Source organism: Theileria parva (genome assembly GCF_000165365.1).
Source record: "Theileria parva strain Muguga chromosome 4 map unlocalized ctg_529, whole genome shotgun sequence".
Classification (NCBI taxonomy): domain Eukaryota; phylum Apicomplexa; class Aconoidasida; order Piroplasmida; family Theileriidae; genus Theileria; species Theileria parva.
In genome coordinates this window covers 1,005,542-1,021,445 of record NW_876246.1, presented here as the reverse complement: position 1 = coordinate 1,021,445, position 15,904 = coordinate 1,005,542, and the positions used below count along the sequence as shown (strand labels likewise).

The following is a 15,904-nucleotide window of genomic DNA, read 5'->3' as shown; positions in this document are numbered from 1 at the left end:
ATATTAAATGTTAATGAAAAGAGTTTTAAGTGATTCTATTTTATTTTCGTCAGATTCCAACCTGTTCCACCATCTATATGGGATGTGTAACAACTTAAATCCCATCGCGGATATCATTTCATGACGCCTTGATTCAATATTAGAACATATTATTATAATTTACAATGAATTATGATACCTTTTGGCTGATGATGTCAATTGATTACTTCCAACATAATACTGGTACTTGTTGTTCACCTCAATAACTGTTTTTGATTTTGGCTCATATATGTCAAATACAAATGGGCCTGTTAATTAATTTGCTTTATTTGTGTATTTACCTGCTTCTAAGCAGTTCTGATGTTTAATTCCCATTAAATTAAGGACTCTACTTATATCTTCATGCTCACTTGAACTCATTCTTCTCTCTTTTTTATTTGATAAATCTAAAAAAAATTTTGATTTTAACAAATACCTCTTTTTTCTTTGTTATTTTCCCTTGATTTGTTTAGAAAATCAATTGTAGATTCTTTCAAATTTGAATACACATCTGGCTTTAGCAGTCTTAGATACAGTTGAATTATATCCAAGTTTCTACTATAACACGTGAAATAACACTTGTGATATTCGCATTTCTCAATAAACTCAACTATCATCTCGTCTGTAAACATTTCCATAACTGTAATCGGCTTGAATCTTTTACATTCACTCCCTAATAAACATACCACACATCTAACATACCTGTAAAGTCTGATATTCTATTTCTTATAACTTCTTGAAGTGGTTTCATTAGTATACTTTCTGATATTCCCAGCTTAGAAATTGAATTCGCAGCCTTAAATAAATTAGCCTCATTAATTTTACCTTAATAATGAAGTTATTCCTCAATATGGGCCAACAAAGTATCATATCATACATGTCATCATACAATCTCTGATCTCTTATATTTATCCTCGACTGTGCCTATTTCAATTTAAAATTATATAATGTCACTTGGAACATGAACACAAAATGCTTTGGCTTCATTTCATACTTTCTTGAATAAATCATACTACATTAAAATTAATATAACTTTAACACACTCAATAAGATTCTTAACTTTTGACGAATTTATTTTTGTTATTGAAATGGCGTGTAAATATCTTAACAATGTGTTTAAGTTTACTTTTTTATTGTAAGAAATAATTCTTTCAATAAATGAATCCCAAATCTCAGGATTAATTGATTTTACTAATGAATTATAATTACGTTCGATTTTACCTCTTGTGTTCAACTTCGCCTCGTTCATCATTACAAACTTTAAGTCAAATGGGCTCAGGGACTTAATCTCTTCGGTTGTCGGGGATTTATACCCCTCTTTAATCCTAAGAATATTTTATTTTCCATATCTTACCAGTATTTGTTAGGTGATATTCTGGTTCTATTTCCTACTGGACTCACTGTGTTCTTCATAATTTCATCCTCAAATGATTTTATTTTATCACTCAAGCCTTTAGAACCAAATTAAAATTTATTTTTTACCGTCAAAGATTCTTTCTCTATCTTTAAAGTACGATTTGAAATAATCTTCGTTTGACTTGTCGTATATATTCTGAATATTAATATTGAATTATTTTGTTACTTTGTCCTGAAATGTCAATTTATCCTTTTTTTGTTTTCTAAATTAATTTATAAATTATCTAAAATAACCTTTGTATTGATGTATCATTGGAATATGATAATATTTTTGATTTTTCTATCATTTTCTTGTAGTTTGGTAGCTTTGTTTGTTCATCAGTAACTGATATCTTAGTTTTATCATATAAATAAAATCCATCTTTTTTTGATGTGACATATTTGTTAGCCTAATTGGTTTGAATTTAAATAAACATCTAACCTCGTGCGGCTTCAACTTTTCATACTGTGTTTTATCAATTAAATTTGTTCTTTTCGTTGATAGAAACTGTTCTCTTGATAGAATACCCATCCTGGAGACAGAAGAATCGTCCATAATATCAACAACATTGGTTTCATTGTATAAAAACGGTTTAGGATAATTTTCGACTGTTACAAACGACTCTGATGTTGTTATTTCATCATTTTTTACACAATTATTTGGTTCACTGAAATAAAATTAGTAAATTAATGATAGAATACCTAGAAAAACTTCTAAAACATTTATAAAAAGCTCTTTTGTTTATACATTTTGCGTTAAAATTACAAAATTCTATAAATGAGAATGAAACTCTAATTAACATCGTTTTGTCTGATTCTAAACCATTTTATTCTACAAAATTTTAAAACAATCACATTTTTATTTTAATTTACAAAATTCTTTATAAAATCGAAATTTTGATAAAAATGTGTAAGGTTGGAATGTTGGAATGTATTATGAATAAAAAGAATAAATTATCAAACATATTTTACAGACTTAAAATGTCTTCCGGGTTATTCTCAGACCTTGCCAATTTCAATCTCTCAAAGAGAAGTCCTTCGAAATAATCATACATTGGCTGCGTCGTGATTCCATTCGGAAATTTTACTTCATTCGTATCCACACCTTTAAACTTATAGGCATTATTCTTTACATATTGGTTAAAGATTCCTTTTATATTACAAAAAAGCCCTGTTCTATCCACCACTTGGTCTTTCGCATTTATACACCCAATTGTATACCCTTGTAGCCCAAACTCCATGATTAATATTACAGAAACTAAATTAACGGATATTAATAAGGATACTTACCAACGTCAAAGACCTTGATTATGTTTCTGAACATTAATCTGGCATGTGCCTGGGATAATCTTACGATGCTTTCTACGGTTCTTACTGTTGGTCCACCACCATATTCCAAATTGAACGATATTGTTCGAATCTCAGCGTAATATCTATCAATTATCAGTTGGCAAGAAGGGGGCATTGAAGGCATTAAGTTTTCCCTAACAAATTGTATATAGTTTTTCATTGTATTCACAGAGGACCAGTCTAAATTAGATTTCTCATCACTGGTCATGCTATTCAACCTCTCATTATCATCATCGAGCAGAAATTCGACTATATCCAACTCTTCTGTTGAGTTATCAGTCATCACAATGATTAAGTCGAATCTTGTTAGAAGCGGTAAGGGGGTGTTAATATTGATGATTCTGTGTTCATTGACTGTTTGATCTTCCTGCTTCTTTTTACTAATTTGCTTACCGAATTTATAATTTGATGAGGCAATTATAGTACACTGACAGTTAAGGGTACACTTTAACCCTGACTAAAAGGATATTGAACGAATACAAAATACCTTTGCTACTGAAATCACTTGTTGTTCCATGGCCTCATGTAAACAGGATTTATCATCATTTCTTATCTCCGAAAACTCGTCAATACAGCAAATTCCTCCCGATGCTAATACTAGGGCGCCTGCTGCTAGCATACTATCTCCTCCATCCCTGACTATTGTACAGGTTAATCCAACGGATGTGCAGTTGGTGCCTAATCACGAATATTATGGTTCTAAACGAACCTATTACAGAGACATGCCGGTATGAAATTTCAGTTGCGTATTCTAACAAATGTGATTTCCCTGTAGCCGGATCCCCAACAAATAGGATATGGCATTGAGTTCTAGTTCCTATATTCATATATGCGCCATAAATGTTCCTTACTATTCCCCTTCTTCTTCACACCCTCAAAAACCTCATCTCGGTTGAATTTGTTATTTTTCGATTGATCGTTGAAGTATTTTGCCCATCTGTTATTGTTCTCATCGAGTTTATCGTCAGTCGAGAATCCACCTAAAAAGTTTAATTAAACCATTAGTGTACCTATTAGCGTTAGGATTAGCCCTAGCTTGGCATTATCAACATTTAGAAGATCAGTGCAAATAGAATTGATGATAATATTTCTTGAAGATATTTCATCGTTTCTGTGATAGTTCCAAAAGTCCTCGTATGAGTTTGCTGTGGATTAATATAATCATAGTTTGACCATACCTTGTTGGTATATCACATTGTTGATTCCACTTATTGCCTTCCAATTAACGCACTCGATATTATTAGCATCAATGAATAATTCAGACTCGCACCTTAACAGAAATTAAGTAATTAATAAGGATACCTTTCCCCATTCTTTACTCTAGACCACCTTCTTCTGACAAACCCTGAGACATGGACAGTATCGCCTGGGAAACATGTTCCGCAAATTTCTTTTCTAAGAACCACTGGAATAGCTGATATTGAGCTTATATTACAATCAGAGTTAAAGATTGATTGGCACCTAATTAATTTGATGATGTTGTGGTATCGTGGATGGTGATATAGTGTTAATATAGGCGATTACCTAATTTCTTGGTAGTCTGATCTTGAAAAGTATGCTCCCTTATCAAATGTTGATCCTGGACACCTTTGCTTTGGATATGTTCCTAATAATAAATTTTAGTAATTAAAATACCTTCTTGAAAAAGCGGGCACCTGAATTGGCTTGTATATAAATAAGATTCACATGAGGCTTTGGATACAAAAGACTTGAAACAGGTTTTACAAACATACTCACGTTCGTCTTCGATGATACTCATTACACCTAATTACTAAATCAATCTGTTTGAAGTACCTGAAAGAACTACTGTACACGTTAATACGACCAGGCTTCCAACATCCTCATCCTTGATCTCACTGACTGAATTTCTAAAAATATCCGGCGTTGGAGGTATGTTTTTAAGCCTCGATGAAATGTGGAATCGGAACTCATTCTCCTTATTTTTGGTCAACTTGTCGTAAATATACCCGCTCCTACAGATGAAGGAATGGTAAATGTGAGTTTTGACGTCGTTTGAAATCGTAATGCACACGTCATTAGGCAGTGATTTGCAGACTTCCATTAATTTTTCAACCTCCTTTACATTATGGCGTTCATACATCGTTTCAATATAGGTGAAGAAGTATGGAATGATAATGTAGTCGAGAAGTATAAGTATCAATTGAGGTGCTAAGAGCAAATCTGAGCCTAAATCGGGAAGTTTTATTAGTAATTTTGTGACATCGATGAAGAAACTCTGGAAATTGTTTGCCTTAACATAGTGTGAGTTGAATTCATCATCCATCATTTTGGTTATATCAGTTAGCTCTGAAGAGCCGATCATGGTCTCATATATACCTAGGTCATCCAATGCAGATTGATTATCACAAGGATCGTAGATGTTGTTGCTAGATTGGTATTTCAACTTGATACAATCAAGTTTACCATTCAAGGGTGAATTAAATAAAAAATTTTCCTCATTCTCGTTTGGATATTTGGGCTTGTAAGTGTAGCTTGAGGATATTTGACTTGTACTCGATTTTATTAAAAACTTTTCATTTGATGGCTTAACTGACAAATAATTAACACATTGCTTAAATGAATCATAGTCATTGGTGAAATAATCCAGAAAGGTATCCATATATTCGGTTAGTGGAGTGCTCAGTATGTTACAAATAAGCTTCGATTTATATTCCAAGTTCTCCTCCGGTTTCCCAAAAGGCTGGAATTTTTTATCGAGGATAAAAATATCATTAGAATTATGGTTATCATTGGATGTGTTGTGGTTTTTGTATGAATTACCCTTTCGGCGGTATCTCGACATAGTTGCATTTCATCACAACTATATTTATTCACACATTTTATAAATAATTGTATAAGTACATCTGAAAATTTCTTAAGGATAATGCGATAAAAAATTTTTAAAAAATTCTCTGATTAACTTCGACTTTGAGTGGAATCCCAACAATACAGAAAATAACAAATAACATGAAAAATATCACATTAATTTTTAGGAAATATTTTTCTTAGTTTATTAATTACTCGAATGTAACTGGATATGGTCTCATTGCACATATTTTCCAATGATGGGTCGATCTACAAAAATGCTAAATACATTATAGACATACTGAATTTAAATATTTATCTGGTGAAATCTTTTTTATATTCTTTCCGTTCCCATTCCCCTTTATTTCTTCGAATTTTATTTTATTTTTCAATTTATCGCAGTAATCTATGTATGTATCAGATTGAATGAAGAGGCTGAGCTTGACGTCTAAAAATCAATTATTATCATGTGTGCTACCTATATCGTTAGTTTTCTGCCTTTTGTTTGTATATCTATTTACAAAATTTTGAGTTGAAATAGGATATGGCAGAATTGATGCGAGTTGTAGAATCTCGACCAGCCTGATAAAAAATTGTGTGTAACAAGCTTACTTTGATGAACAAGCCTTGCTCTCCTTACATACTGAGCATATTTTATCTTTTGATGGGATTGTGGATTCTTTTGTAAATATTTTAAATATTCCAAGTCCGTTTTTGTTGTTTGCATACAGGATATTGGGGTCCAATAGTTTTGACTCGAAACATATCTTAAGAGCCACCACATATCTCAAAACCAGAAAAGCTGAAGTGGGATCCTCAACGGTTATTTCTCTCACATTTGAATCCATTATTGCCATCCGATATATAAACTCCAATACCCACAAACCGAACCCCTTTCCCCAGTAATTAGGAAATATCAAGAACTGTGATATTCTTAGTCTGTCGTGGTTCAATGTAAAAAAATAATATGCAGTAACCATTCCAATTATTGACACGTTATATTGGTTTCCTGACTGGTTTAATTTTTTCGATAAGTGGGTCCTTTTGTTCTTACAATGTACCATATCTGATATCGTTCCCACTGGCTGTTGCATGATTTTTAACCTAATGCTTTGCGAATTCATCTCGGTCGATCTATTTAAAATAGTTTTCTGGAACTCTTCCTTACATGTTAGTAAATTTGATATGGAGTTTGTTGTATTCTTGTACTCATCATCAAATGCGTCATACGTGAATATAAGCATTGGTATAAAAACAGACCACCTCGAATCGGCCTTAATATTAGAGGCTCCTTCTATAAACCAGTGATAAAACCACTCTAATCTCCTATGGAGTATGTTAAAATTCTCCTGAACTGCAAAATTAAGACGATCATAGGTCGATTTCCTAGGGATTTTTTGCCTATCGCCATTCGATCTGTTTATGTATTTGATTATATCATAAATCAGGCAATTGTCAAAATTGCCCTTATGTGAGATGTTTATATAACACTCGTCGTATAACTCAATGTCGAAATGGTCTTTCTCAAGTGTGTTTTTAAAATATATTGACTTATCTGTCAGTTCTGGGAAGTAGGAGTCTTCACTAGACGTTCTCTTGTAAAAACCTTTCAAATTTGCTGATCCGTTAGGTGAATTATTAGGTGTGTTTGATTCTTCTTGAAATACACAGTATCTCAGTTGGAAAATTAACGAGTTATCTAGAGGAATCTCAACAATGATACGGCCTGGAGGCATAAATTTTTGTGTTCCTACTGAACGCATATATAATAAGTGTTTAAAAGTGGATTCATCTAATATGAGTGTGTATTCTGGAATTTTTGAAAAAATCGAGTTATATATCGTGTACAGTGACTTCCTGATTTCAGAATCTTCCTTTGACATGTACAGCTGACCCGAAACCTTTATGAACAACTCGTATGTGTCGACAATATAGTACACGTCGTATCTTACCCATTGTATTGCGGAGGTCTAAATTAATTAATTAGAAATTTATCGATTATTTATGAAATGTTGTGTTTACTAAAATTACTTATATATTTCTATGACACGACTTACATTTAAATCATTGTGGAAAAAGTGATGAGTGTAGTATGGAGAGAAGGAGTATGTGTTTTTAAGGTAATTGTCGAGGTTTTCACATGGGTGGAACATCACAGTAAACTTCTCCATTGTTTAGCACTAAATACATCATAGATTTCAGCATTTAGTGGATTAATAAAAATTTAATTAATTTATTGTATTTATATAAACCATAAAAATGGTATCTGATTATTGATTAAACACTTTAGATGCGTGTGTCGGTAAACACCATCGGTGAATTTTCCAATATATTTAAGTATGAACACATCTGCCTAAATGTGTATTTTTTATACTTATTATATTAAAATTAAAATGTCTGATTTATACTTCGGTGAAAATAATGTGTGGAAATGTTAGAATCTTCGTTTGAAATTGTTCTTGTGGTAGAAGTTTTTCACTTGGTCCATGGACTTCCCATAAGGCGCCATCGCATGATATAGCTTACTCCAGTCCTTTCCATATGTTCTAAACGTTTCGTTATATTTTTGCTTCTCCTCTGAGGTCCACTTTCCTTGCTTTCTCTTCATTTTACTCTTGTGTGTATACCTGAATGTCCTTGGGGAGTCATATGCGTATTTATAACTGTTCAGCACCTTTTTCCTTGTCACCATGCCCTGGTATCTAGGTGTATTGTCACTGGCCTTGCTACGTAATTCCATATCATGTAATTGATGGTCATCCTTCATGCCGTTAATCTGCATTATATTCTCATTATATTTGGAATTTAATTCTAATAAGTCAGGCGACAAAGGTTCTTGAATTAATTGATTTTGATCGTCAAATTGATACAGAATCTTATCTACATTTGATAATGTTACCTTCTTTTGGCCTCTATATCTGTTATTGAAGAACGACTCTGAGTTAATGGATACTATCATTGACTTTGCAATATCAGTTTCAATATCAAACTCTTCCTTTTCATCTTTTCCATCGTTCCTGTCATTTCTGAAGTTATAGTCAAACACAAAACAGCCTTTTCTTGTCTCGGATGATTGATCATCTGACGCGTCATATGCTGGGAACTGAACATACTTTCTGGTTGTCATTGATAAGTACTTCTTCGGTAAAAAGTACCCTTCTGCAATGTTATCTAGTGTGTACTGATACTCCTGTTCTAACTCTTTAGTAGGATCAAAATGTTGGGTGTACTGAATGTCATATTCATTTCCTGAGTCTACACATCCTGACCTTAACATGTAATCTGAAACTGAGTTGAACGGCAACTTATTTCTGGCATTGAAATCCTTAACGAAGTCCGTATTGCAGTCTTCCAACATATTTTCGAGCGAGTCTAGTATGCATGCTTCTCTTCTTAGGTTCTTCGTCATGTCAAACTTCCCTTTATTCCTGACTCTCAACTCATGCAACTTGCTCTTCAGCTTCAGCCGGTACTTGAATCTGTAGTAAAAGTCTATACAATCCGAGACCTTCTTGTTTTCCAGAAATTGGGCGATTTTAGAGAAATTCTTCGGGTGCATCAGGTACTTTTCTGTGAATATCTTTACTTCCGCCTTTGTCCACACTTGCGATACTCTGTAGTTCAGCTCGTCTTCGTCATGTTGTTGGTTTGATAGTTTATTCTTCCTGTCATAAATTATCAAATTATCCAACTTGTAGAAACTGAGTTCTGGACATTTCATTGATTTGTATATTGGGAGTGACTTGAAATCAGGTATATATTCTAGCGGTTCCTTCATTGAATCCATCAATGAATGAGTCCATCTCACACTCGGTCCTGTCAAATTACTAAAGAATTGTACCAGATATGCACTTGACCTTATTCCAATATCAGCTTCTGCAGGCTTATTAACATTCAATTCTTCTGTTTGTTTTCTTCTTGTTCCTTGAGTTGACCTTTGTCTCGACCCAATATTCATTGACTCATTTACTTCTTCTTCTGTTTTATGGTCCAGTTGGCTGAATTTAATCTTTTTAAAGTTAATGTCTCCAATTCCATACCCTTTAACATTAAATGGCGATGTTGTTCCCTGGTTTGTGTACGGATAACTTATGTCGTTACGGTTATATCCTGCCGGCAACGGTATAAACACATCTGGAAGGTCAATTGCTCTCACCGGCAGTACTCCCCATGAAAAAATATCAATTTTATTTTTATCGAACTTCTTAATTTTTTCATTCCAGTACACTTTAAACTGTTCGTACAAATCTCTTTCATTTGCGATAAGATAATTTCTTCTTAGGATCCATGACCTCATAAAGTTAAACACATTCTTCAGTGATCTTGGAACTACGTTGTATTCTCTTGATATTCTTTCCTTTTGATATTCATTTTTAATAGAGTGTTCATCGGATTGTTGTAAATTTAAAATCTCCATTGGGTTAAGGCACTCGAACTCCCATGGTAATATCGTTGATGGCACGTATGGCAAATATAATGCTATTTCTACGTATGAATCACGTTTTCCATCAAATGAGAATGATTCTGCATTCAATTCAATCGTTTCTGTCTGTACATGTGATGTATCAATCTCCATAGCGTCAAAGCACATATTGGATTTCAATAATTTTTCATTATTCTTTAAATTATGGTGCAATTCATTCTGTTCGTTTTTTATTATTTCAATAGCGTCCCAGAATGTGAAATCATTTATAAACTTGAAATCGCTAAGTTTGGTAGAGTTTCCATGTACTTCATCTTCACTGCTTAATTTTCTCTTCTTACAACTAACCTCATCATATTCATTATCATTATCATTCTCATTATCGTTAACATTATGATTTTCTTTTTCTTTTTTATAATTAATATCAAGTTTACATGTAAATGGAACCTTAGTTTTCATGCTCAGAGGCAATGAATCTAGTTTAATTCTTAGAATGAATCTTTCTTGTACAATGTTTTCATTAGTGTACTTATTCTCTACAGGATCAAAGTTTAAGTTGTTCGTCTCAACTTCATACCATGATATCGACTCGTTACACAAACAGTCGTGTGTATTAACTTCATTTATTGCTCTATCCATTACATGTGATGCGTCACTACTACATTTACAGTAACATGAACAGCTTCCTAGGACATTTTTGAGAAGGTCAACTGTTGCCAGTTTAGTTTCAACTGAGAAATTGATATTCTTATCCTCTAGAGGTTTATGTTGGACATGACTCGTGTACATCAAGTTCTGGTCTGTTGATTTCAAACAGGTGCAGCACTTCTTACAGCAATATCCATTAAGGCATGTGTATTCTGTAAACTCACTCCATTCCGGCTTCGGTATTCTTATTTCTGCGATTGCTACCTTACAAACATCTTTAATAAATGAAATCGTTGAATCCAACTGCCTTCTTTTATTTTGTTGTATAAGTTCGTATGGGAGGGCACTGTTACTCGTCCAAGTCCCTATCTTAGCAATTCTAAATGGATCTAAATACTGATTCTTTTCATTCCATACATAGCATCCTGATGATGAATCGCATTCAGTAATTACACCTATATCATTTAAGTAATTCGACGTTGAACATTGACCGTGAATGCACTTAAATCCATTATAGAAAGTTAGTGCTGGGCTTGTGCAGAGAACATATGAATCGTTGGTGGGACTAGAATCTTCACTATATTCATCACTTGAATATTTAAGAACATTATATAAATCGTTCTTAAATAGTCTTTTCAGTCTCTTGACTCCGTAACTGAAGTCTATATGTTGATTATAACTTTCATTAGAGTTTGCGGATGCATAATCTGTTTTTAACAATCCTTTTGAATAATTTAGTGAAATCAGGTCATTATTTAGAGTTGTTAGAATATTTTGTATTGATAACTTAATCTTCTTTAAGTTATCAATATTTAATTTATCATGATCAAAATCAGGTAATTGTCTTTGATTGTAAAATGAGTCATACATACGTTGTCTTGTGGTTATTACATAATTCAATATATTCTTCAATTCGTTTAGCATATTTGTTTCAATGTTCAAATTAGAGTTGGTCAGCTCATTGAGATAATTCATGTACTCGACATGTAATTGGGGGAGTGTGTAACATTGCAGTTCATTATCCTGTTTTATAAGTTGGCTCTCTTCTGTTGAATCTTCGTCTGTGGTGGATGTTTCTTTAGGCTCTGATTCGATTTCTTCTCTTTTAACCTTCCCTCTTCTTTGTCTTTTATATAACCTTTCTGGTAATGAGATGTGTTCAAACACGTCGGATAGTGTCTCATTTATTGGGAATAGTCTTCTCCGTTCGTTAACCACACTTTGGTATCTTCTTTTATATGGGTTTGACGAGTATTCATTATGAACCATCAAATTGTATAATGACTTTTTCACACCGTTTTTTACATTATTTATGTATTTAGAGTTGATGGGTGAGGGATACGGAGAGTCACAGGTCATGTCATAGTCTGAACTATAATCATTAGTTTGAAAGTGGTTCCGGACGTTTTTGATTTCATTTTTAACATCTCCGTACTTAATCCTCTTCCTGAACTGGTTTGGGTAGTTAATATCATATGATTTTATCTTCGTGAACGTGTTGTTGTTATACCCGTATGGGAGTGAAATTAATGATGCTGAGTTAAACCTTAGTGAAGATAGTGAAGACTGATCAAGAAGTGAAGCACTAGTCTTTTTAGTAACAGGTGTAGCACAAACGTGATTCGATGATAATTTTGTTACTTCCAAATTATTACTATATGATTTATTTTCATAGTCTGATGAGTCAGATAATCTATTATTTGGAGTAGTTGTGTTATAGTCAACATTATCTTCATAGCTCACTGCTTTAGTTAACAACGATTCTTTATTTATTTTGTATGATAATTCATCGCTAAAACTTGATAATTTGGAGGATTGAAGTGCAAATTGGTTGATTCCATCAATTTGACGATTGAGAGAAGTTGAGTGATATAGAGGATAGTTTTCTGGATTTATAATATCATTAAAATCAGTTTTATTGCTTTCAAATGAAGAGGAGGTGGTATTAAAATTTGATTCTTCATCATCTACTGTATTGTAGTTTGAATCAGAGTAATAAGGTGTAATAAAATTATCCTTATTAGACTGATCAGAATCTTGTTCATTCATAGATAATTATTAGATTATATTACTTTATCAGCATTTAGTTTATTACGAAGATTAATCGAGAACATTAACATTAGTCGATTTATAAAATGAAAAGTTAAATTGATCTTACAAAAATTGAAATAATCGAAAAATAATAAATAAAACATATAGAAAAATAAAATAAAAATAAATAAATACGAAGAATAAAGATATTTCCTAAAAGTTATACACTATAATAAACAAGGCGAAATTTAAAATTAAATTAATAGAAGAAAAGAACAAAGTGGTTCCAAAAAATCTAAAAATTAGTTACTAAATGTTTAAATAAAATTATTAAAATTTATATGTTACCTTTCCATCAACAGAAATAGATCTACAGAATCGATTGATTTCTTCATTCATTAATAATGATGAATTATGATCTTGTAACAGTTCTATAAATTGTTTAGAATCAAATGACCAATCATTTTCCTAAAATTGAATATATTTATTTTAACAAACGTTTATAAACTTCTTGCAAATTGACCAGAATATGTTCAATTCTCCGAACCTCCAGGTTTTAAATGAATCAAAAAGATCTGGAAAATTGTTTTATTAAATAATTTACCATTTAATTGGCATTTATCTGATGCGTTGATAGATGTTAGATGAACTAGTTCGGATATGATGGTGTTTGGCACATTTTCCATTTTTAGTGCCTTTACGAAATAACCATATGTTAATAAATTATTGTCAGTAGGATCAGCTGATAATAACAATGTGTTCATTAGTTTATTTAATTTTTTTATATAAAAAATCTTGCTCGATTCAAGCAAACTAGATATTTTGAGATATGAATTTATATTCATTAGCGCCTAAAGTTTTTATAAATTCATTATATAACGTACTTTGAGGTTTCTGGTTAAATGTGTAGTGTTCGCATGTTTACTGGTGATGTTTGTACAGTTAAACCAGTGGTGTGATAAAACGTCGAAGGACGATGGTCTCAAATTAGCATCGTATGTCAAGATATAATTTATTAAATCTTTTAAATCACAGTAAATTTTGAAAAGTTTAGAATTTTTTAGATATTCTGCCAAATTGTTTAGGAAAACTTCCTTTTTAACATTATTTAAGGGGATTTGACCTAAGAATAATGTTTAAATAATGATTACCCGTTGTTAGAAATAATAAAATTATTCCCGCAGACCAAACATTACTTTTTGGTGTAAAATTATCGGCAACAACCTCGGGAGCTTGGTGTAATTTAGATAAAAATGACCTGTGTTTGTATTTATCAAGCGAATCAGTCAGACCTAAAAGCAATATAAATGTATCATAGTACCGTAGTCTCGAATCTTTATTCTGGGAAATTCACTTGAATCATCAATCATGACTTTATCAATCGCCAAAGTTTTGTGGACTACATTGTTGCAGTGCAAATAAACGAGGGCCTCAACAACTTGCGTAAACACATTGTGAACAAAGGCTAATGAATAAACAAAATCAGTATTTTCAAGTGAATTCAACTTATTCAGCAATGATAGCTCAGAACAGAACCTATGAATTATTAATAAAATTAAACGTACTCTGTAACAATGTAGACAGTATTATAGTCCTGGTAGACGGATAGATATTTAACGAGGTTTTTATGATCCAGTCTTTTAAGGTTATCAATTTCGGAGTAAATTTCATGAAAAGGAGGGAAGTCTGGCGTTTTAGAATATATTTCAACAACTCTCAATTCGTCAGATTCCAATTCCTTTGCAACGTATTTGTTACATGACCTTCCAGGTGAGAGTCGCTTAATGAACGAGTAGTAATCTGAATCTGTTTATAATAAGTGTATATACCTGAAATGTTTATAAACTGGTGAGATTGATCATCATAATTGTTTAAATACATTTTATTATGGGAAATACGATATTGAGGTTGATAATACAATTCTATAGCACGTCTTAATGAATGAAGAATCTCCCAGTACTAAAGAATTAATAATATGAAAAGCGATTACAAGTAATGAAAATGTTCTGAAATCCAAGAGTGTGTTAGAATTGACATTATAAACAGCATAAATATGTTCAATTGGGATTTCTATAACAAATTGTTATTTTAAAAAGATACTGCTAAGACTCGGAAGATGTAATGATTGAATCAGATGTAATACCAGATTGTTAAAGATATTTAGTGGCATATAACTTTTACCATATTTCTAAAGTCAAATTTAAATATTAAATAAAACCTTGTATAGATTTTTAGCGGATTCTTTAAATTGATCTAACGACGATGTCCATGAGAAGACGTTTAACAAATGTGACGAGTATGGAGATCTAAATTCTGGAAGTAAGGTTATAGAGCAGTCATATTTATGTGGATGAGAGTTGTTGAATTTACTAAGTGAAAAATCATAGTTCATGCATTCTTTAATAAACTCTTTATATTCATTTTCATTTGAATTGGGAAGATTAGGGGTAGATTTATGTTTAGAATTAAGATTATGGTTAAAATTTGGATGAGATACTAATTTGGTATTAGGTTGATTATATAGTGGTTTAAATTCTTTCAATGTCTCATAATCTTTTAATGATTCTTCCAAAATTTTCAATCGGTTGGAACTGAACATTTTTAATCTAAGAAGCAATTTCATATTTGATTCTCTTTGTTGAAGAGAATTAAAATATGTATTTTGAAGTTTGGTCATTGTATCTTGAAGTTGTTTAAATTCAGATGAATATTTAGCGTAGTCATTTCTTTTCCTGAGCGATTTATTAATTGAATTTAGAGATTCTTCAAGTTCAGTTTTCAAATTATATTTGGTTTCAAAGAAATCTTGTGATCCAAACTTCAATAAATTGAATTTATTATTGAGATCCGATGAATTATCTGATTGTGTTTCATCATTTTCAACTAAATAAATGTTAAAAAAATAAATAATAAAATAAGTAATAGGGAATACCTAGAGATGAATTTAACGAAAACAGATAGTTAATAAGGTTGAACTCGAAATTTGCATATTTTAACTCTTCATTAAGCAACGTTAGAAGATTTGTTTTATGGTTAGATAGAAGAGTGAATTCATTAGGAAGGTTATTCAAAGTGTTTAGTTTGTCCGAATTCGATGATTTTGTCTTCATTTTATTAAAATCGTTTGAATAAGAGTATTAAATGGTTTTATATTAAGAAATGTCTTAATAAATTTTTATAAAAATCATGATAAATCTAGATAGAAAGTTCTGAAATATTAAAAATTTGAAATAT

At 31.7% G+C, this 15,904-nt stretch overlaps 5 protein-coding genes across 5 annotated transcripts; all 5 read right to left on the bottom strand.

Moving 5' to 3' along the window:
* Nucleotides 1-3: 3 nt before the first annotated feature.
* TpMuguga_04g02525 (RAP domain protein) lies at nucleotides 4-2,300 on the bottom strand (the record flags this gene model as incomplete). Its single annotated transcript, XM_759054.2, has 15 exons — nucleotides 2,116-2,300; nucleotides 1,856-2,081; nucleotides 1,669-1,823; nucleotides 1,601-1,637; nucleotides 1,501-1,570; nucleotides 1,373-1,469; nucleotides 1,240-1,343; nucleotides 1,062-1,209; nucleotides 973-1,030; nucleotides 844-942; nucleotides 721-814; nucleotides 455-691; nucleotides 321-425; nucleotides 179-287; nucleotides 4-127 (listed from the first exon to the last, which is right to left on the bottom strand). The coding sequence occupies exons 1-15, from the start codon at nucleotides 2,214-2,216 to the stop codon at nucleotides 4-6; spliced, it is 1,764 nt and encodes a 587-aa protein (XP_764147.2). The 5' UTR covers nucleotides 2,217-2,300.
* Nucleotides 2,301-2,381: 81 nt separating this feature from the next.
* Nucleotides 2,382-5,644, bottom strand: MCM9 (MCM2/3/5 family protein; the record flags this gene model as incomplete). The annotated part of the gene is made up of 11 exons (XM_061306186.1): nucleotides 4,558-5,644; nucleotides 4,399-4,527; nucleotides 4,288-4,369; nucleotides 4,066-4,224; nucleotides 3,942-4,033; nucleotides 3,774-3,908; nucleotides 3,615-3,743; nucleotides 3,473-3,580; nucleotides 3,251-3,441; nucleotides 2,704-3,220; nucleotides 2,382-2,671 (listed from the first exon to the last, which is right to left on the bottom strand). The coding sequence occupies exons 1-11, from the start codon at nucleotides 5,564-5,566 to the stop codon at nucleotides 2,382-2,384; spliced, it is 2,841 nt and encodes a 946-aa protein (XP_061161866.1). The 5' UTR covers nucleotides 5,567-5,644.
* Nucleotides 5,645-5,745: 101 nt separating this feature from the next.
* TpMuguga_04g00508 (Histone acetyl transferase HAT1 N-terminus family protein) lies at nucleotides 5,746-7,739 on the bottom strand (the record flags this gene model as incomplete). The annotated part of the gene is made up of 5 exons (XM_759050.2): nucleotides 5,746-5,838; nucleotides 5,871-6,016; nucleotides 6,047-6,150; nucleotides 6,181-7,538; nucleotides 7,626-7,739. The coding sequence occupies 5 exons, from the start codon at nucleotides 7,737-7,739 to the stop codon at nucleotides 5,746-5,748; spliced, it is 1,815 nt and encodes a 604-aa protein (XP_764143.2).
* A 263-nt stretch (nucleotides 7,740-8,002) lies between these two features.
* On the bottom strand, nucleotides 8,003-12,688 carry TpMuguga_04g00507 (uncharacterized protein; the record flags this gene model as incomplete). Its single annotated transcript, XM_759049.1, has 1 exon — nucleotides 8,003-12,688. The coding sequence occupies one exon, from the start codon at nucleotides 12,686-12,688 to the stop codon at nucleotides 8,003-8,005; it is 4,686 nt and encodes a 1,561-aa protein (XP_764142.1).
* A 214-nt stretch (nucleotides 12,689-12,902) lies between these two features.
* Nucleotides 12,903-15,780, bottom strand: CPK1 (Protein kinase domain protein; the record flags this gene model as incomplete). The annotated part of the gene is made up of 13 exons (XM_759048.2): nucleotides 12,903-12,965; nucleotides 13,019-13,138; nucleotides 13,169-13,245; nucleotides 13,275-13,521; nucleotides 13,555-13,793; nucleotides 13,822-13,962; nucleotides 13,992-14,206; nucleotides 14,236-14,470; nucleotides 14,500-14,629; nucleotides 14,661-14,740; nucleotides 14,771-14,858; nucleotides 14,889-15,553; nucleotides 15,603-15,780. 13 exons carry the CDS (start codon nucleotides 15,778-15,780, stop codon nucleotides 12,930-12,932), a joined length of 2,451 nt encoding a protein of 816 aa, XP_764141.2. The 3' UTR covers nucleotides 12,903-12,929.
* Nucleotides 15,781-15,904: the final 124 nt, after the last annotated feature.